Raw genomic sequence first — 22,578 nt, forward strand, 5'->3', positions numbered from 1 at the left:
CATTGGTGAAGACCTTACATGCGAATTTGCATGAATACATTACAATTTATAAAACTCATGAAACCAAATCAGTTTTGACCTGAAACAACAAGAAATGTTGTAAAATTGCATTTGTAAGCATATGTAATGCAGTTGAGCACATCTGACTTTACAGAATGAAGATTTTGCAAAACCATCCAAATTATGCTTCTCATAGCCAGAAAAGCTCTAAGACTATTTACTATAGGGCAATCTCTGTCATTGGTGAAGACCTTACATGTGTATTTGTATGAAAACATTACAATTAATCAAACCAAATCAGTTCTGACCTGAATCATCAAGAAATGTTGTAAAATTGCATTTGTAAGCATTTGTAATGCAGTTGAGCACATCTGACTTTACAGAATGAAGATATTGCAATACCTTCCAAATTATGCTTCTCTTAGCCTGAAAAGCTCCAACACTATATAATTAAGGCAATTTCTATCATTGATAAAGTCCTTAAATGTGCATTTGCATGAAAACATTACAATTCATCAAACTCATGTAACCAAGTCAGTTCTGACCTGAAACAACAAGAATGTAGTGAATTTGCATTTGTAACCATATGTAATGCAGTTGAGCACATCTGACTTTACAGAATGAAGATATTGCAATACCATGCAAATTATGCTTCTCTTAGCCTGATTAGCTCCAACACTATACTTAAGGGCAATCTCTGTTATTGTTGAATACCTTACATGTGTATTTGCATGAAAACATTACAATTAATCAAACCAAATCAGTTCTGACCTGAAACAACAAGTAATGTTGTAAAATTGCATGTGTAAGCATATCTAATGCTGTTAAGCACATCTGACTTTACAGAATGAAGATATTGCAATACCATCTAAATTATGCTTCTCTTAGCCTGAAAAGCTCCAACACTATATACTTAAGGCAATTTCTATCATTGGAGAAGTCCTTACATGTGCATTTGCATGAAAACATTACAATTCATCAAACTTATGTAACCAAGTCAGTTCTGACCTGAAACAACAAGAAATGTCGTTAATTTGCATTTGTAAGCATATGTAATGCAGTTGAACATATCTGACTTTACAGAATGAAGATACTGCAATACCATCCAAATTATGCTTCTCTTAGCATGATATGCTCTCACTCTAAACTTAAGGGCAATCTCTGTCATTGGTGAAGACCTTACATGTGTATTTGCATGAAAACATACAATTAATCAAACCAAATCAGTTCTGACCTGAAACAACAAGAAATGTTTAAAATTGCATTTGTAAGCATATCTAATGCAGTTGAGCACATCTGACTTTACAGAATGAAGATATTGCAATACCATCCAAATTATGCTTCTCTTAGCCTGAAATGCTCCAACACTATTTACTTAAGGCAATTTCTATCATTGGTGAAGTCCTTACATGTGCATTTGCATGACAACATTTCAATTCGTCACACTCTAGAAACCAAGTCAGTTCTGTCCTGGAAACAACAAGAAATGTTGTAAAATTGCGAGTGTAAGCATATGTAATGCAGTTAAACATATCTGACTTTACAGAATGAAGATATTGCAATACCAACCAAATTATGCTTCTCTTAGCATGATATGCTCTCAATATATATATACTATAGGGCAATTTCTGCTATTGGTGAAGACCTTACATGTGTATTTGCATGTAAACATACCAATTAATCAAACCAAAGCAGTTCTGACCTGAAACAACAAGAAATGTTTAAAATTGCATTTGTAAGCATATATAATGCAGTTGAGCACATCTGACTTTACAGAATGAAGATTTTGCAATACCATCCAAATTATACTTCTCTTAGCCTGATAAGCCCCAACACTATACTTAAGGGCAAACTCTGTTATTGTTGAATACCTTACATGTGTATTTGCATGAAAACATTACAATTAATCAAACCAAATCAGTTCTGACCTGAAACAACAAGTAATGTTGTAAAATTGCATTTGTAAGCATATCTAATGCAGTTGAGCTCATCTGACTTTACAGAATGAAGATATTGCAATACCATCCAAATTATGCTTCTCAAATCCTGAAAAGATCTAAGACTATTTACTATAGGGCAATCTCTGTCATTGGTGAAGACCTTACATGTGAATTTGTATGAAAACATTACAATTAATTAAACCAAATCAGTTCTGACCTGAAACAACAAGTAATGTTATAGAGTTGCATTTGTAAGCATTTGTAATGCAGTTGAGCACATCTGACTTTACAGAATGAAGATATTGCAAAACCATCCAAAACAAGCTTCTTTCAGTCTGATATGCTCCCACACCTATACTTTAGAGCACTCTCTGTCATAGGTGAAGAGTTTACATGTATATTTGCAAGATAACATTACAATTCATCAAACTCTTGAAACCAAGTCAGTTCTGACCTGAAACAACATGAAATGGTGTAAAATTCCATTTGTAAGCATATGTAAAGCAGTTGAGCACATCCGACTTTACAGAATGAAGATGTTGCAATACTATCCAAATTATGCTTTTTTTTGCCTGAAAAGCTCCAACACTATATACTTAAGGCAATTTCTATCATTGGTGAAGACCTTTCATGTGCATTTGCATGAAAACATAACAAGTCGTCACACTTTAGAAACCAAGTCAGTTCTGTCCTGGAAACAACAAGAATTATTGTAAAATTGCTAGTGTAAGCATATGGAATGCAGTTGAACAAATCTGACTTTACAGAAATAAGATATTGCAATACCATCCAAATTATGATTCTCTTAGCATTATATGCTCTCACTCTATACTTAAGGGCAATCTCTGTCATTTTATGAAGTCCTTACATGTGCATTTGCATGAAAACATTACAATTCATCAAACTCGTGTAACCAAGTCAGTTCTGACCTGAAACATCAAGAAATTTAGTTACATTGCATTTGTAAGCATATGTAATGCAGCTGAACATATCTGACTTTACACAATGCAGATAGTGTAATACCATCCAAATTATGCTTCTCTTAGCCTGAAAAGCTCCAACACTATACTTTAGGGCAATCTCGGTTATTGGCAAAGACCTTACATGTGTATTAGCATGAAAACATACAATTAATCAAACCAAATCAGTTCTGACCTGATACAACAAAAAATGTTGTGAAATTGCATTTGTAAGCATATCTAATGCAGTTGAGCGCATCTGACTTTACAGAATTAAGATATTGCAATACCATACAAATTATGCTTCTCTTAGCAGGATTCGCTCCAACACTATACTTAAGGGCAATCTCTTTCATTGGTGAAGACCTTAAATCTGTATTTGCATGAAAACATTACAATTCATCAAACTCGTGTAACCAAGTCAGTTCTGACCTGAAACATCAAGAAATGTAGATAAATTGCATTTGTAAGCTAATGTAATGCAGCTGAACATATCTGACTTTACAGAATTAAGATATTGCAATACCATCCAAATTATGCTTCTCTTAGCCTGAAAAGGTCCAACACTATACTTTAGGGCAATCTCGGTTATTGGCAAAGACCTTACATGTGTATTTGCTTGAAAACATTACAATTCGTCAAACTCTAGAAACCAAGTCAGTTTTGTCCTGGAAACATCATGAAATGTTGTAAAATTTTCAAGTGTAGGCATATGGAATGCAGTCGAACACGTCTGACTTTACAGAATGAAGACATTGCAAAAATATCCAAATTATTCATTTCTTATCCTGAAATTCTCCCACATCATACTTCAGGGCAGTCTCGTTCCAAAGGTGAAGACCTTACATGTGTATTTGAATGAAAACATTACAATTAATCAAACCAAATCATGTCGGACCTGAAACAAATAGAAATGTTGTAAAATTGCATTTGTAAGCATATGTAATGCAATTGAGCTCATCTAACTTTACAGAATGAAGATCTGCAATACCATCCAAATGATGCTTCTCTTAGCCTGAAAAGCTACAACACTATATAGTATAGGGTAATCTCTGTTATTGGTGAAGACCTTAAATTTCTATTTGCATGAAAACATTACAATTAATCAAACCAAATCAGTTCAGACCTGAAACAACAGGAAATGTTGTAAAATTGCATTTGTAAGCATATCTAATGCAGTTGAGCACACCTGACTTTACAGAATGAGGATATTGCAATACCATACAAATTATGCTTCTCTTAGCATGATTCGCTCCAACACTGTACTTAAGGGCAATCTCTTTCATTGGTGAAGACCTTACATGTGTATTTGTATGAAAACATTACAATTAATCAAACCAAATCATTTTGGACCTGAAACAAATAGAAATGTTGTAAAATTGCATTTGTAAGCATATGTAATGCAATTGAGCTCATCTAACTTTACAGAATGAAGATTTGCAATACCATCCAAATTATGCTTCTCTTAGCCTGAAAAGCTCCAACACTATACTTATTGGCAATCTCTTACATTGGTGAAGACCTTACATGTGTATTTGCATGAAAACATTATAATTCGTCAAACTCTAGAAACCAAGTCAGTTCTGTCCTGGAAACAACAAGAAATGTTGAAAAATTGCATTTGTAAGCATATTTAATGCAATTGAATTTAACTAACTTTACAGAATGAAGATATTGCAATACCATCCAAATTATGCTTCTCTTAGCCTGAAAAGCTCCAACACTATATTCTTAAGGGCAATCTCTGTCATTGGTGAAGACCTTACATGTGTATTTGCTTGAAAACATTACAATTCGTCAAACTCTAGAAACCAAGTCAGTTTTGTCCTGGAAACATCATAAAATGTTGAAAAATTGCAAGTGTAAGCATATGTACTGCAGTTGAACACATCTAAATTTACTGTATAAAGATTTGTAATACCATCCAAATTATGCTTCTCATAGCCTGAAAAGCTCTAACACTATATACTATAGGGCAATCTCTGTCATTGGTGAAGACCTTAAATCTGTATTTGCATGAAAACATTACAATTAATCAAACCAAATCAGTTCAGACCTGAAGCAACAGGAAATGTTGTAAAATTGCATTTGTAAGCATATGTAATGCAGATAAGCACATCTGACTTTACAGAATAAAGATATTGCAATACCATACAAATTATGCTTCTCTTAGCATGATTAGCTCCAATACTGTACTTAAGGGCAATCTCTTTCATTGGTGAAGACCTTCATGTGCATTTGCATGAAAACATTACAATTAATCAAACCAAATCATTTTGGACCTGAAACAAATAGAAATGTTGTAAAATTGCATTTGTAAGCATATGTAATGCAATTGAGCTCATCTAAATTTACAGAATAAAGATTTGTAATACCATCCAAATTATGCTTCTCATAGCCTGAAAAGCTCTAACACTATATACTATAGGGCAATCTCTGTTATTGGTGAAGACCTTAAATTTCTATTTGCATGAAAACATTACAATAAATCAAACCACATCAGTTCAGACCTGAAACAACAGGAAATGTTGTAAAATTGCATTTGTAAGCATATCTAATGCAGTTGAGCACATCTGACTTTACAGAATGAAGATATTGCAATACCATACAAATTATGCTTCTCTTAGCCTGAAATGCTCCATCACTATACTTAAGGGCAATCTTTGTCATTGGTAATGACCTTACATGTGTATTTGCATGAAAACATTACAATTAATCAAACTAATGAAACCAAGTCAGTTCTGACCTGAAACATCAAGAAATGTAGTTAAATTGCATTTGTAAGCATATGTAATGCAGTTGAGTATATCTGATTTTACAGAATGAACATATTGCAATACAATCTAAATTTTGCTTCTCTTAGCCTGAAAAGCTCCAACACTATTCTTAAGGGCAATCTCTGTCATTGGTGAAGACCTTACATATGTATTTGCATGAAAACATTACAATTCGTCACACTCTAGAAACCAAGTCAGTTCTGTCCTGGAAACAACAAGAAATGTTGTAAAATTGTAAGTGTAAGCATATGTAATGCAGCTGAACATATCTGAATTTACATAATGAAGATATTGCAATACCATCTAAATTTTGCTTCTCTTAGCCTGAAATGCTCCATCACTATACTTAAGGGCAATCTCTGTCATTGGTGAAGTCCTTACATGTGCATTTGCATGAAAACATTACAATTAATCAAACCAAATCATTTTGGACCTGAAACAAATAGAAATGTTGTAAAATTGCATTTGTAAGCATATGTAATGCAATTGAGCTCATCTAACTTTACAGAATGAAGATTTGCAATACCATCCAAATTATGCTTCTCTTAGCCTGAAAAGCTCCAACACTATACTTATTGGCAATCTCTTACATTGGTGAAGACCTTACATGTGTATTTGCATGAAAACATTATAATTCGTCAAACTCTAGAAACCAAGTCAGTTCTGTCCTGGAAACAACAAGAAATGTTGTAAAATTGTAAGTGTAAGCATATGTAATGCAGCTGAACATATCTGAATTTACATAATGAAGATATTGCAATACCATCTAAATTTTGCTTCTCTTAGCCTGAAATGCTCCATCACTATACTTAAGGGCAATCTCTGTCATTGGTAATGACTTTACATGTGTATTTGCATGAAAACATTACAATTAATCAAACTAATGAAACCAAATCAGTTCTGATCTGAAACAACAAGAAATGTATTTAAATTGCATTTGTAAGCATATGTAATGCAGTTGAGCACATCCGACTTTACAGAATGAAGATATTGCAATACCATCCAAATTATGCTTCTTTTAGCCTGAAAAGCTCCAACACTATATACTTAAGGCAATTTCTATCATTGGTGAAGTCCTTACATGTGCATTTGCATGAAAACATTACAATTAATCAAACCAAATCAGTTCTGACCTGAAACAACAAGAAATGTTGTGATATTGCATTTGTAAGCATATGTAATGCAATTGAGCTCATCTAAATTTACAGAATAAAGATTTGTAATACCATCCAAATTATGCTTCTCATAGCCTGAAAAGCTCTAACACTATATAGTATAGGGCAATCTCTGTTATTGGTGAAGACCTTAAATCTGTATTTGCATGAAAACATTTCAATTAATCAAACCAAATCAGTTCTGACCTGAAACAACAAGAAATGTTGTGAAATTGCATTTGTAAGCATATGTAATGCAGTTGAGCACATCTGACTTTACAGAATGAACATATTGCAATACCATCCAAATAATGCTTCTCTTAGCATAATATGCTCTCACTCTATACTTAAGGGCAATCTCTGTCATTGGTGAAGACCTTACATATGTATTTGCATGAAAACATTACAATTCGTCACACTCTAGAAACCAAGTCAGTTCTGCTCTGGAATCAACAAGAAATGTTGTAAAATTGCATTTGTAAGCATATGTAATGCAGTTGAGTATATCTGATTTTACAGAATGAAGATATTGCAATACCATCCAAATTATGCTTCTCATATCCTGAAAAGATCTAACACTATATAATTTAGGGCAATCTCTGATATTGGTGAAGACCATACTTGTGTATTTGCATGAAAACATTTAAATTAATCAAACCAAAACAGTTCTGACCTGAAACAACAAGAAATGTTGTAAAATTGCATTTGTAAGCATATGTAATGCAGTTGAGCACATCTGACTTTAAAGAATGATGATTTTGCAATACAATACAAATTATGCTTCTCTTAGCATAATATGCTCTCACTATATACTTAAGGGCAATCTCTGTCATTGGTGAAGACCATACATGTGTATTTGCATGAAAACATCTCAATTCGTCAAACTCTAGAGACCAAGTCAGTTATGTCCTGGAAGCAACAAGAAATGTTGAAAAATTGCATTTGTAAGCATATGTAATGCAATTGAATTTAACTAACCTTACAGAATGAAGATATTGCAATACCATCCAAATTATGCTTCTCTTAGCCTGAAAAGCTCCAACACTATATTCTTAAGGGCAATCTCTGTCATTGGTGAAGACCTTACATGTGTATTTGCTTGAAAACATTACAATTCGTCAAACTCTAGAAACCAAGTCAGTTTTGTCCTGGAAACATCATGAAATGTTGAAAAATTGCAAGTGTAAGCATATGGAATGCAGTTGAACAAGTCTGACTTTACAGAATGAAGACATTGCAAAAACATCCAAATTATTCATTTCTTATCCTGAAATTCTCCCACATCAAACTTCAGGGCAGTCTCGTTCCAAAGGTGAAGACCTTACCTGTGTATTTGCAAGAAACATTTGATTTCGACAAACTCTAGAAACCAAGTCAGTTATGACCTGGAAACAACAAGAAATGTTGTAAAATTGCAAATGTAGGTATATGTACTGCAGTTGAACACATCTAAATTTACAGTATAAAGATTTGTAATACCATCCAAATTATGCTTCTCATAGCCTGAAAAGCTCTAACACTATATACTATAGGGCAATCTCTGTCATTGGTGAAGACCTTAAATCTGTATTTGCATGAAAACATTACAATTAGTCAAACCAAATCAGTTCAGACCTGAAACAACAGGAAATGTTGTAAAATTGCATTTGTAAGCATATGTAATGCAGATAAGCACATCTGACTTTACAGAATAAAGATATTGCAATACCATACAAATTATGCTTCTCTTAGCATGATTAGCTCCAACACTATACTTAAGGGCAATCTCTTTCATTGGTGAAGACCTTACATGTGTATTTGCATGAAAACATTATAATTCGTCAAACTCTAGAAACCAAGTCAGTTCTGATCTGAAACAACAAGAAATGTTGTAAAATTGTAAGTGTAAGCATATGTAATGCAGCTGAACATATGTGAATTTACATAATGAAGATATTGCAATACCATCTAAATTTTGCTTCTCTTAGCCTGAAATGCTCCATCACTATACTTAAGGGCAATCTTTGTCATTGGTAATGACTTTACATGTGTATTTGCATGAAAACATTACAATTAATCAAACTAATGAAACCAAATCAGTTCTGATCTGAAACAACATGAAATGTAGTTAAATTGCATTTGTAAGCATATGTAATGCAGTTGAGAACTTCAGACTGTACGGAATGAAGATATTGCAATACCATCCAAATTATGCTTCTCCTAGCCTGATAAGCTCCAACACTATACTTAAGGGCAATTTCTATCATTGGTGAAGTCCTTACATGTGCAATTGCATGAAAACATTACAATTCATCAAACTCGTGTAACCAAGTCAGTTCTGACCTGAAACATCAAGAAATGTAGTTAAATTGCATTTGTAAGCATATGTAATGCAGTTGAGCACATCTGACTTTACAGAATGAAGATATTGCATTACAATCTAAATTTTGCTTCTCTTAGCCTGAAAAGCTCCAACACTATTCTTCAGGGCAATCTCTGTCATTGGTGAAGACCTTACATATGTATTTGCATGAAAACATTACAATTCGTCACACTCTAGAAACCAAGTCAGTTCTGTCCTGGAAACAACAAGAAATGTTGTAAAATTGTAAGTGTAAGCATATGTAATGCAGCTGAACATATCTGAATTTACATAATGAAGATATTGCAATACCATCTCAATTTTGCTTCTCTTAGCCTGAAATGCTCCATCACTATACTTAAGGGCAATCTCTGTCATTGGTGAAGTCCTTACATGTGCATTTGCATGAAAACATTACAATTCGTCACACTCTAGAAACCAAGTCAGTTCTGTTCTGGAAACAACAAGAAATGTAGTTAAATTGCATTTGTAAGCATATGTAATGCAGTTGAGCACATCCGACTTTACAGAATGAAGATATTGCAATCCCATCCAAATTATGCTTCTTCTAGCCTGAAAAGCTCCAACACTATATACTTAAGGCAATTTCTATCATTGGTGAAGTCCTTACATGTGCATTTGCATGAAAACATTACAATTAATCAAACCAAATCAGTTCTGACCTGAAACAACAAGAAATGTTGTGATATTGCATTTGTAAGCATATGTAATGCAATTGAGCTCATCTAAATTTACAGTATAAAGATTTGTAATACCATCCAAATTATGCTTCTCATAGCCTGAAAAGCTCCAACACTATATAGTATAGGGCAATCTCTGTTATTGGTGAAGACCTTAAATCTGCATTTGCATGAAAACATTTCAATTAATCAAACCAAATCAGTTCAGACCTGAAACAACAGGAAATGTTGTAAAATTGCATATGTAAGCATATCTAATGCAGTTGAGCACATCTGACTTTACAGAATGAAGATATTGCAATACCATACAAATTATGCTTCTCTTAGCATGATTAGCTCCAACACTATACTTAAGGGCAATCTCTTTCATTGGTGAAGACCTTATATGTGTATTTGTATGAAAACATTACAATTAATCAAACCAAATCATTTTGGACCTGAAACAAATAGAAATGTTGTAAAATTGCATTTGTAAGCATATGTAATGCAATTGAGCTCATCTAACTTTACAAAATGAAGATTTGCAATACCATCCAAATTATGCTTCTCTTAGCCTGAAAAGCTCCAACACTATACTTATTGGCAATCTCTGTCATTGGTGAAGACCTTACATGTGTATTTGCTTGAAAACATTACAATTCGTCAAACTCTAGAAACCAAGTCAGTTCTGTCCTGGAAACAACAAGAAATGTTATAAAATTGTAAGTGTAAGCATATGTAATGCAGCTGAACATATCTGAATTTACATAATGAAGATATTGCAATACCATCTAAATTTTGCTTCTCTTAGCCTGAAATGCTCCGTCACTATACTTAAGGGCAATCTTTGTCATTGGTAATGACTTTACATGTGTATTTGCATGAAAACATTACAATTCATAAAACTCATGAAACCAAGTCAGATCTTACCTGAAACAACAAGAAATGTTGTAAAATTGTATTTGAAAGCATATCTAATGCAGTTGAGCACATCTGACTTTACAGAATAAAGATTTTGCAATACCATCCAAATTATGCTTCTCTTAGCCTGAAATGCTCCATCACTATACTTAAGGGCAATCTTTGTCATTGGTAATGACTTTACATGTGTATTTGCATGAAAACATTACAATTAATCAAACTAATGAAACCAAATCAGTTCTGATCTTAAACAACAAGAAATGTAGTTAAATTGCATTTGTAAGCATATGTAATGCAGTTGAGCACATCTGACTTTACAGAATGAAGATATTGCATTACAATCTAAATTTTGCTTCTCTTAGCCTGAAAAGCTCCAACACTATATTCTTAAGGGCAATCTCTGTCACTGGTGAAGACCTTACATGTGTATTTGCATGAAAACATTACAATTCGTCACTCTAGAAACCAAGTCAGTTCTGACCTGAAACAACAAGAAATGTTGTGATTTTGCATTTGTAAGCATATGTAATGCAATTGAGCTCATCTAAATTTACAGAATAAAGATTTGTAATACCATCCAAATTATGCTTCTCATAGCCTGAAAAGCTCTAACACTATATACTATAGGGCAATCTCTGTTGTTGGTGAAGACCTTAAATCTGTATTTGCATGAAAACATTACAATTAATCAAACCAAATCAGTTCAGACCTGAAACAACAGGAAATGTTGTAAAATTGCATTTGAAAGCATATCTAATGCAGTTGAGCACATCTGACTTTACACAATGATGATATTGCAATACCATACAAATTATGCTTCTCTTAGCATGATTCGCTCCAACACTATACTTATTCGCAATCTCTTACATTGGTGAAGACCTTACATGTGTATTTGCATGAAAACATTATAATTCGTCAAACTCTAGAAACTTAGTCAGTTCTGTCCTGGAAACAACAAGAAATGTTGTACAATTGTAAGAGTAAGCATATGTAATGCAGCTGAACATATCTGAATTTACATAATGAAGATATTGCAATACCATCCAAAGTATGCTTCTCTTAGCATGATATGCTCTCACTCTATACTTAAGGGCAAACTCTGTCATTGGTGAAGACCTTACATGTGTATTTGCATGAAAACATTATAATTCGTCAAACTCTAGAAACCAAGTCAGTTCTGTCCTGGAAACAACAAGAAATGTTTTAAATTTGCAAGTGTAAGCATATCTAATGCAGTTTAACACATCTAACTATACAGAATGAAGATATTGCAATACCATCCAAATTATGCTTCTCTTAGCCTGAAAAGCTCCAAAAGTATACTTAAGGGCAATCTCTGTCATTGGTGAAGACCTTAAATGTGCATTTGCATGAAAACATTACAATTCATCAAACCAAATCAGTTCTGACCTGAAACAACAAGAAATGTTGTAAAATTGCAAGTATAAGCATATGTAATGCAGTTGAACACATCTGACTTTACAGAATGAAGAAATTGCAATACCATCCAAATTATGCTTCTCTTAGCCTGAAAAGCTCCAACACTATATACTTCAGGGCAGTCTCGTTCCAAAGGTGAAGACCTTACATGTGTATTTGCATGATAACATTACAATTCGTCAAACTCTAGAAACCAAGTCAGTTCTGTCCTGGAAACAACAAGAAATGTTGTAAAATTGCATTTGTAAGCATATGTAATGCAGTTGAGCACATCAAGCTACTCACAGTATGATATGCTCCATACACTCAGATCACTTTTAAGAGTTCCTAAAACCTGCCCCTCTGAATTCAGGGCTCTGAAATTTTGCACAGACATGCCAAGGTACATTGAGGGTTCCCACATAGAATTTGGTGTGGATATGACCATGGGAAGGTTGTTAGATTGCACTTTATGTTTCGGTGACAGGGAATTATATCACATCATTGGATGTAACAACCCATACCTTGATATGCGAGTGGGGATGCCATACACTCAGATCACTTTCAAAAGTTCCTAAAACCTGCCCCTTTGAAGACAGGGCTCTGAAACGTGGCACAGACATGCCATGGTATATTGATGGTGCCCACCTAAAATTTGGAGTTGATAGGACAATGGGAAGCCTGTTTGTTTGGACTTCATGTTTCGGAGATAGGGATTTATATCACATGAATGGATGTAACAACCCATACGTTTATGTTCGAGTGTGGATGCATTACACTCAGATCACTTTCAAAAGGTCCTAAAACCTGCCCCTTTGAAGATAGGGCTCTGATATTTGGCAGAGACATTCCAGGGTCCATTGAGGGTTCCCACCTACAATTTGGAGTTCATATGACCATGGGAAGTTTGTTAGATTGCACTTTATGTTTCGGTGACAGGGAATTATATCACATAACTGGATGTAACAACCCATAAGTTTATATACTAGTGTGGATGCTTTCCACTCAGATCACTTTCAATAGTTCCTAAAACCTGCACCTTTGTAGACAGGGCTCTGATATTTGGCACAGACATGCCAGGGTAGATTGGGGGTGACCACCTAAAATTTGGCGTCCATAGGAGCATGGGAAGCCTGCTAGATTTGACTTCATGTTTCGGAGATTAGGGATTTATATCACCCAAATTTCAGAGCCCTGTCTACAAAGGGGCAGGTTTTTGTAACTTTTGAAAGTGATCTGAGTGTAATGCATCCACACTCGTACATAAACGTATGGGTTGTTACATCCAATGATGTGATATTATTCCCTATCTCTGAAACATGAAGTCCAATTTAACAGACTTCCCATGGTCATATCCACACCAAATTCTAGGTAGAAATCCTCAATGTTCCCTGGTATGTCTGAGCAAGGCTTTAGCGCTCCGTCTTCAAATGGGAAGGTTTCAGGAACTTTTGATAGTGATCTGAGTGTATGGCATCCACACTCGCCTATAAACGTATGGGTTGTTACATCCAATGATGTGATATAAATCCCTGTCTCCAAACCATGAAGTCCAAACTAGCAGGCTTCCTATGGTGCTATCGGCTCCAAATTTTAGGTGGGCACCCCTAAAGTACTCTGGCATGTTGTACCAAGTTTCAGAAGTCTGTCTTCAAAGGGGCAGGTTTTTGGAATTTTTGAAAGTGATCTGATTGTAATGCATCCACACTCGAACATAAACGTATGGGTTGTTACATCCAATCATGTGATATAAATCCCTATCTCTGAAAAATGAAGTCCAAACTAACAAGCTTCCCATGGTCCTATCCACTCAATATTTTAGGTTTGCACCCCCAATGTTCCCTGGCATGTCTGTGCTAAATTTAAGACTTCTGTCTTCAAAGGGGCAGGTTTTAGGAACTTTTGAAAGTGATCTGAGTGTATGGCATCCATACTCGCATATAAACGTATGGGTTGTTACATCCAATCATGTGATATAAATCCCTATCTCTGAAACATGACGTCTAAACTAACAAGCTTCCCATGGTCCTATCACTGTAAACCCAAGTGTTTATGTTTTGAACACATAGTTAAACACTTATCTGTAACAATTTTTATACGTGTCAAGGTGTTTATTTTTTTGAACGTTATTAGAAAATAAACGTGGTCATGTGTTTAGTAAAGAAACACCTTGACATGTCTATACGTTGTAACACTTTTTAAACACCTTGACATGTGGTTTTATTAGATAGAGAGAAAAAACAATAGAACAGCTTTAATGGTTTGTAATAATAATTGTAATAGGTGACAGTGACAGTGACAATAATAACAAAACTACTTACAATGTCTCCAGTTATGTGATATATCACATTTAATAATAACAAAACTATTTACAATGTCTCCAGATAATAATACTAATAGGTGACAGTGACAATCAACAACAAATTTTGTCTCCAGCTATTTCTGGTTGGATTTATACATTTGAGTATTACATTTAAAGCAGGAAATTGTGAGCTTGTATTATTTTATATTTCAGAATTCCGTGAGGTGAATGTTTTGGAAAAAAACTTTAATTTGTTGGATTTTGATTTTGTATATGAATCATTTAAGATAAAATGTTGTAGAAAGCCCAGGACTTGCGAGTAAATCCTGGGGTACTCCAAATCAAAAACATAGTATGTACCAAGGAGCACCATGACAGCATCCAGACAGGTTTTGGCCTGGCAGGAAATTATGTTTGTGTCTCCTACTACAGCAGCTTCTTGGAGTTCTTGTCCATCTACAAAAATAATGAGATGTGGAGACTCTTCCTCCGCTGTTTTCAAGTATGATGACCATTTGTCAGATCGTACACCCTGTAAAATGTAGACGTGTTAAGTTTAAGTTTTAATCAATATCATATTTTACACACACAGTGACTTTAGAGAAAAGACAGTGAGGTTGATCTGTCTTACATTTTTGCTTTATTTCATGCAGAGCCTCACCTTTATTATTTTCAGATAAATCTTTTAAAGTGCATGAAAGCTACGTAACATTTACTATTTTCTGTTTTTTATTGTTATATCTGAAAATCTTACAAAATCTTTAGAAACTACATAGATTGGGTGTTGTAACTTTTCACATACTGTAAGAATAAGAGAACCCACACATTATTTATTATCAAGGTTCAGAAGGTCAGCCTTCGCTCCCCACGTGCATCAATGAGCCTTGGCCACCCATGACCCTGTCACCGGTTCACCACTTTTCCTTTCTTGGACCACTTTTGATAGGTACTGACCACTGCAGACCGGGAACAGCCCACAAGAGCTGCAGTTTTGGAGATGCTCTGACCCAGTCGTCTAGCCATCACAATTTGGCCCTTGTCAAAGTCGCTCAGATCCTTAAGCCTGCCCATTTTTCCTGCTTCTAACACATCAACTTTGAGAACAAAATATTCACTTGCTGCCTAATATATCTCACCCACTGACAGGTGCCATGATAACGAGATTATCAGTGTTATTCACTTCACCTGTCAGTGGTCATAATGTTATGGCTGATCGGTGTAAACACTTAAAGCACAGATACATGTACATTTATTAAATACAGTGGGTCTCATGTAACTAAAACCTACTTGTAAATTGATTAAACATACAACTCTAATATTTCTAATAAGAACTTTCCATGCATAGACTCAATTAACATCTAAAAAAATATTATTATATTATAATAATTATTATAATTAATCTGTACATGGGTACATTTCAATTATGGGTTTCATTTTTCCGAGGGAAGAGTTGTTATCCATGATCGCCGATTCTGGAAAGTTTCTTTCAGTAGAATTTTCAAATGGTTATCATTTGGCCTTTGGTTTTCCAATTCCTTTTTAAGCTCACAAATGTGGCGGTTGTATTCAGACACTGGCAGTTCTGCTGGCCTCTCTATACAGCTTGAATGAGGTTGTTTGGCAAGGATTGGAGATGATTCAGACATTTTGAAAATAAAGACTGCAAAGTAAATAAATTAATACATTAACATACTTTTGAAGCATTCATCAATGGTAGCTAATGAATAGTAATGGTATATATTTGTTATGTTTTTTCTAGAACACATTTCATCTTACCCATGGTTCTGTCCCTTCATGTTTAATGCATGGGTGTTGGGCATATAGTTTCCTCCCAATGGCTTTATATTCTGCACTGTCATGTAGGCCAGGGAAGTTTGCCATATAATAATGTGCTGCCTCTTCTACCATCTTATTCCAGACTGCTCTAGAATTTGCATTCTGTAGATACTGTTTAACAAGATCAGAAAAAGGTGGTAGTGGTGTTCTCTCGTCGACGACTAAGGCTTCTGTAATTCATGCATAAGTTAAAAAAAATATGTAAATTGACAGACAAATATAGGCATACATACATGCATAATATACATATTTAAGAAAGTACACTGTATTCAGCCGTCTTGTTTTTAAGGGTACATAAGCATACATATTAGTACTGTAAGGATATTATTCAGTCTGCAAGACTGCGAAGTGAATACAGTTTTGTGAAAATAAAATAAGAGGAAATGCTGAGTATGAATACAAATGCAAATAATGCTAGGTTTTGCAAAAGATGTTGTAGCTGATGATGAGGGTAGGAGTATTTCAACTCCTTTCTCAGTTGGTTCATTAGTGCTACAAATCTGTGCATCAGATCTCTCAGGTATATCTGGCTGGTTTGGTATCCAGGTCTCTCCATCCATTAAGACTATAAGTGTATGGGATTGCAATTCCAATAGGATATCATCATCATCTATTTCAGTACCATCCAATTCTAACACTAGAGTGGTCCCTTTTTTGAAAGGCCAAGCTTTACTGTCCCTAAAAAAATGCAATTGAATAAATAAATGAGGGAGAATTACATAAAAGAGAAGATAACCATATGTCAGCATTTCCCAAACTTTAATACTTAAACTAAAATTAAAAATTGTCATGGCTTTTTAATTAAGTTATCAGTAAATCATTTGTTTTCACCTATTTAGGAGGAGGTAACATGAGAGTGGTCATCAACATAGTTTGGGAAATGCTATTTACTAAGGTTTGTATTTACTAATATAATATCCTGCTACGCACTTACCCTTTGCAAGAACTTCATTAACTGTCATCCCACTGATCATTTTTCTTTCTTTCCGCTGGCAATCCCAAACTTTAAAAACAGCCATGGCTTTTGTCACTGTACAAAAATAAATAAATAAAAATAGCAAAAAAAGGAAAAAGACAAAAAGAGCCCTACAAGAAATGTTTTAGATCAATTCACAAGTACTTGAATATTGATTAATTACAGCTGACCTTTGTTTATAAATGTACATTGACAGCAGCTGTCTGATGCAGTTGTCTTTCTCTAAAGATATGACTCTTCTCCAATGGCTCAGGTTTACTGTTGATGTCAATATACGAATACTCAAAAGACGCAATGTGAGAATGTATTGAATTTAAAGTAAATAGACCATCAACATACACTCACCTAAAGGATTATTAGGAACACCATACTAATACTGTGTTTGACCCCCTTTCACCTTCAGAACTGCCTTAATTCTACGTGGCATTGATTCAACAAGGTGCTGAAAGCATTCTTTAGAAATGTTGGCCCATATTGATAGGATAGCATCTTGCAGTTGATGGAGATTTGTGGGATGCACATCCAGGGCACGAAGCTCCCGTTCCACCACATCCCAAAGATGCTCTATTGGGTTGAGATCTGGTGACTGTGGGGGCCAGTTTAGTACAGTGAACTCATTGTCATGTTCAAGAAACCAATTTGAAATGATTCGACCTTTGTGACATGGTGCATTATCCTGCTGGAAGTAGCCATCAGAGGATGGGTACATGGTGGTCATAAAGGGATGGACATGGTCAGAAACAATGCTCAGGTAGGCCGTGGCATTTAAACGATGCCCAATTGGCACTAAGGGGCCTAAAGTGTGCCAAGAAAACATCCCCCACACCATTACACCACCACCACCAGCCTGCACAGTGGTAACAAGGCATGATGGATCCATGTTCTCATTCTGTTTACGCCAAATTCTGACTCTACCATCTGAATGTCTCAACAGAAATCGAGACTCATCAGACCAGGCAACATTTTTCCAGTCTTCAACTGTCCAATTTTGGTGAGCTTGTGCAAATTGTAGCCTCTTTTTCCTATTTGTAGTGGAGATGAGTGGTACCCGGTGGGGTCTTCTGCTGTTGTAGCCCATCCGCCTCAAGGTTGTACGTGTTGTGGCTTCACAAATGCTTTGCTGCATACCTCGGTTGTAACGAGTGGTTATTTCAGTCAAAGTTGCTCTTCTATCAGCTTGAATCAGTCGGCCCATTCTCCTCTGACCTCTAGCATCAACAAGGCATTTTCGCCCACAGGACTGCCGCATACTGGATGTTTTTCCCTTTTCACACCATTCTTTGTAAACCCTAGAAATGGTTGTGCGTGAAAATCCCAGTAACTGAGCAGATTGTGAAATACTCAGACCGGCCCGTCTGGCACCAACAACCAGGAGATTGTCTTGACCAGGACCACACCCCTAAATGCATTGAAGCAACTGCCATGTGATTGGTTGGTTAGATAATTGCATTAATGAGAAATTGAACAGGTGTTCCTAATAATCCTTTAGGTGAGTGTATACTTAAACTTGTGTATAAATTCTCTGTTAAGCTATCCTAATTAACATACAGGCAGCATTGTGGGGTAGTGGTTAGTACACTTGAGCAAGGTACTTCACTTAGATTGCTCCAGTAAAGTCACCCTGGCTAAGAGCATCGCTAAATGACAAATAGTGTAATGTAATACTTCTCACAGTTCACACTCATGGGACACTGACTATGGAGCTTTGAAACTGTTGTGTATTTTGCAAAGGTTGAGACTGAAACCAATCACTCTATATAATTCCAAGTTTTGGACTCAGTAACAACATATATTTGAACTCCAATAATAAAGATACATCACCATTCATAATATCCCAATGCAGCCCTGGATCTTGCCAAAGTCAATAGACAAAATAGTGGGAAAGCATAAGAAAGAACAGTTGCAAGTTCCATTTGATTGCAGTAATCCAACTTTTGAAAATACCTGTATATAACTACAATGGTAATTACTAGAATTAATAAGTTGTTAGAACTATGATAAATAAGGTAATTGTTTCAGAAAGAATATAAAGCCTGTGGGTTTCAACCTGTTCCACAATTTGTTTGGAACTTGCACTACAAAAGCTGGGATTCATCCCTAGGCTGGAAATTTAGAATAAATGTGTCAGTTAAAGCAAGTAAGCCCTGATTATTTTTCTTTCTTTTATTTTTTTATTTCATAATAAGTAAAACATTTCACCACTGATTAAATGACATTCATGTTACTGTGCATTTGAAAACTGATGTCATATATCCTGGAGCTGATACCATTTACCATGCAGCATCTTGGACAAGAGTATTAACCAATATCAACATGTTTGTTACCAATTTAATTCCCATCTAATCCTCTCCCTCATACTTGAATTAATATTTTTTAAACAAGCTGAGAGTGTTAAAAAGAACATAGATCAATAATAGGCTGTTTTAGTAGAGACAAACAATAAAGAAATCAATCTTTACAAGAGCAAGAGAAAACAGCCATTGAAACATGGAAATGACTTGGCATAGCCACAAGGAAATGCAAAATGACATCCAGGACCCTCTGGTGAAATTATAAATTATAATACAAATATACAGAAACCAAAACAAACCTCTCTAAACAAAACACCCAAACAAAGCAAAAAAAAAAACAGGGCATTTACATAATCTAAATACTGATGAGGGGATTTTTTTTCCTATCAATCTAAAGATATGTAAGGGATACAACTGCCTTGCTACTTTCATGCAATTATTATTGAGAGCACAACAAGTAACTTGCATTGATCGATTTATTAGTTTCAAGTTAGTGCTCTGTAAATGTTAAGCTCTAGGTTCTGAAGTTAAGAATGTGCTGCTTCTACGTGTGACCAGAGTTTCATGTCTCACAGCAAGCTTGCTATCATGTCACCAGTTGGTGAAAAGCTGCTGCAGTTTTCTCCAGAGAGACTGACATTTCAGATGAGAATTAGCACTCCAATTAGCACTTAAATTATGAAAAAGCTAAGAAAACTAAAATCTGTATTCAATAATATTGGAGTGGAATGAAATACATGGGAAACCATAAAGCTTTCTTAGGACCAGAAAGCAAATTCAAAGTTTCCACTCTGTTGGCATCTGTACTGAATTCTCATCTTTCTTCGGGCAGGATTTTTAATGTAATGAAAAAAAATAAAACAAAGATGGTTTGAGGCAGTCCCTTTACATCATTATCATAACTAATATAATTATTTATTATTATTTTTCCCCGCACTTTTTCCCTCTATGAAAATAAAAAAGGGACTTTTTTTTTTTATCTGGATGGCAAAATGTTTAATTCTTCTTCTTCACTTCCTGGTTGCCATAACTGGAGCCCTTCTCAATCTCAGTCACTCCTATTAGCCGTCGAACAGCAAAGCATGCTAAAGAAAGAAAATACAAAAAAAAAAAAAAGTTAATTAGAAAAATAATAATTCATACCCTTTGTTTTCTGTTTTCAGCGATAGGTTGAGAATGCAACCCTAGTTATCTGAACAAATAATACTACCCAAAGGGTGAGGGGTTAAGCCTGTTACCATGGAACCTCACACAAACATCTTTGTCTATCAAAGCTGCTTACAGGCCACTCTACACAGTCATACAGTCCCTTCCTGTATCCTGTTTCCATATAATGAAAGTGGAGTGACTTTTCCTCTTTGCTGGAAGTCAGATTTCTTGAGTGACCTTGCAACCTTTGGGTAGTATTCTCTTTTTCAGATAAACAGGGGTGCATTCGCAAACCTAATATTATATTTCAAGTCTAGAATACTAACCAAATGGGGAGGTGTTAATGTATATCCAAAGCATTACAAGGGAAGAGGGCAGCAGACTGGCATTTTAAGATCAGTACCTGAGCACAATTTTATTTTTGTATTTTCCAACAATAGCACCCTCTGAGGGGCTGATGAAGTACCTTGACCCCCACCCTAGAAACTCAATAAGGCACAACCCACCCCAGAGGGCTGATGTGGCACCCTAACAATTCAACCACACCCCAAGGGCACAAGTCATCCCCACCCAAGGGCTGTTGATGTTCCATCTTCCCAGAGACCCCCACTAGAGGGAATTACATGATCTCACTGCTGTAAAATAATTACATTGCCTGGAGGGGAGGCAATTAAGTCATGGATCCCCAGAGTTTTATTTTCTCCAAGAACACTCTGCCATTCATAGTCATTTTTTTTTCTTTCCTCTATGCCTAATGGTTTATTTTATTTTCTAAATTGTTTATGGTTTATTTATTTTTCGAATTTTGATTGAGTATGTTTATTAATCGGTACAGCGCTCTGTGGCTATCCTGCAATGGGTGCTACACAAATACAAAAATATTGATTGATAAGGAATCCTGCCCTGAAGCCACCACCTGCTAACTCAACCAGAACAAGTTTTAGACAAGGATATGTGAGGGAAAAATACAGAAATCATATCCTGCCTTTGTCCTTGGTGTGATGTTACTCCCCAATTGGTTATCAGCAGTTCACATTCCTTTCTTGCAACGTATTAACTGCTAATTACCTTATAATGTAATTGGCAGTTTAGAATGCCAATGAAATCACTGCTAGTTATTAGAAATGACCATTCAGACACTGTTTGTAAAATGTTAAGGCCCCTTGGGCATATATCCCAGAGGGGGTATAAAAGCTTTGTTCCGTCTTAAAACTTTTGAAGAACAGTGTTATGCTAGGTTGCCAACTTTCTATCATCCACACAAAAGGCAGGGTGCTGAGGCATTGTGGGTATGGATGTAAATCAACACATACAGTTAATGACATACAGGAACTACACACACATATTGCCATATTGCATCCTGTATGTGCAGATCTACATTACCCTGCTATAGTTGGCTAGAGACTTACACTAGAACTGCCATAGCCATTTTTGTGTGGCTTCAGAAGTAAATCTCTGTGTAAATTTCTACTGCATATCCGTTCTTATGTTACTAAATATTTTAAATACTGTAGCAGGATGAGCAGGCGGGTCATAGATGATTGCTATGTGCCTGCTCGGTTTCTCTCCTTTCTGGCCAACAGGACCATGGACAGCAGCATGAGGCTGGCAGCACTTCCAGGATCAGGATCACGGACAGGGATGTGGAAATTTGGCGCAGAGCTGACACACCCCATAGCTGATGCAATCAACCCAGGTGCAGCCCATCAGACCAGGGCTATATAATCAGGAAACCCTTCCATTCCTTTGTCTCAGTAGTTGGTTGGTGAAAGGACAAGGAGGGTGTGCTGGAGAGCAAAAGCGTGGAGAGAATGGAGAGCAAAACCAAAACCA

At 35.5% G+C, this 22,578-nt stretch overlaps 1 protein-coding gene and 1 long non-coding RNA gene across 6 annotated transcripts in view; both read right to left on the bottom strand.

Annotated features, from left to right (window-relative positions):
- Positions 1-14,459: 14,459 nt before the first annotated feature.
- LOC136751454 (uncharacterized) lies at positions 14,460-17,875 on the bottom strand. Its single transcript, XR_010817013.1, has 3 exons — positions 17,264-17,875; positions 16,270-16,499; positions 14,460-16,153 (listed from the first exon to the last, which is right to left on the bottom strand). It is a non-coding gene; the product is annotated as an uncharacterized LOC136751454 (long non-coding RNA).
- Positions 17,876-19,448: 1,573 nt separating this feature from the next.
- agpat3 (1-acylglycerol-3-phosphate O-acyltransferase 3) overlaps positions 19,449-22,578 on the bottom strand; it is a 125,260-nt gene continuing 122,130 nt past the window's right edge. For all 5 annotated transcript variants that reach the window (XM_066707083.1, XM_066707078.1, XM_066707080.1 and 2 more), the window contains one exon: positions 19,449-20,681. In XM_066707083.1, the coding sequence (XP_066563180.1) occupies positions 20,593-20,681 (89 nt within the window). In that variant the 3' untranslated portion in view covers positions 19,449-20,592. The remainder of the gene's footprint in view (positions 20,682-22,578) is intronic.

Source organism: Amia ocellicauda, chromosome 6 (assembly GCF_036373705.1).
Source record: "Amia ocellicauda isolate fAmiCal2 chromosome 6, fAmiCal2.hap1, whole genome shotgun sequence".
Taxonomy (NCBI): domain Eukaryota; kingdom Metazoa; phylum Chordata; class Actinopteri; order Amiiformes; family Amiidae; genus Amia; species Amia ocellicauda.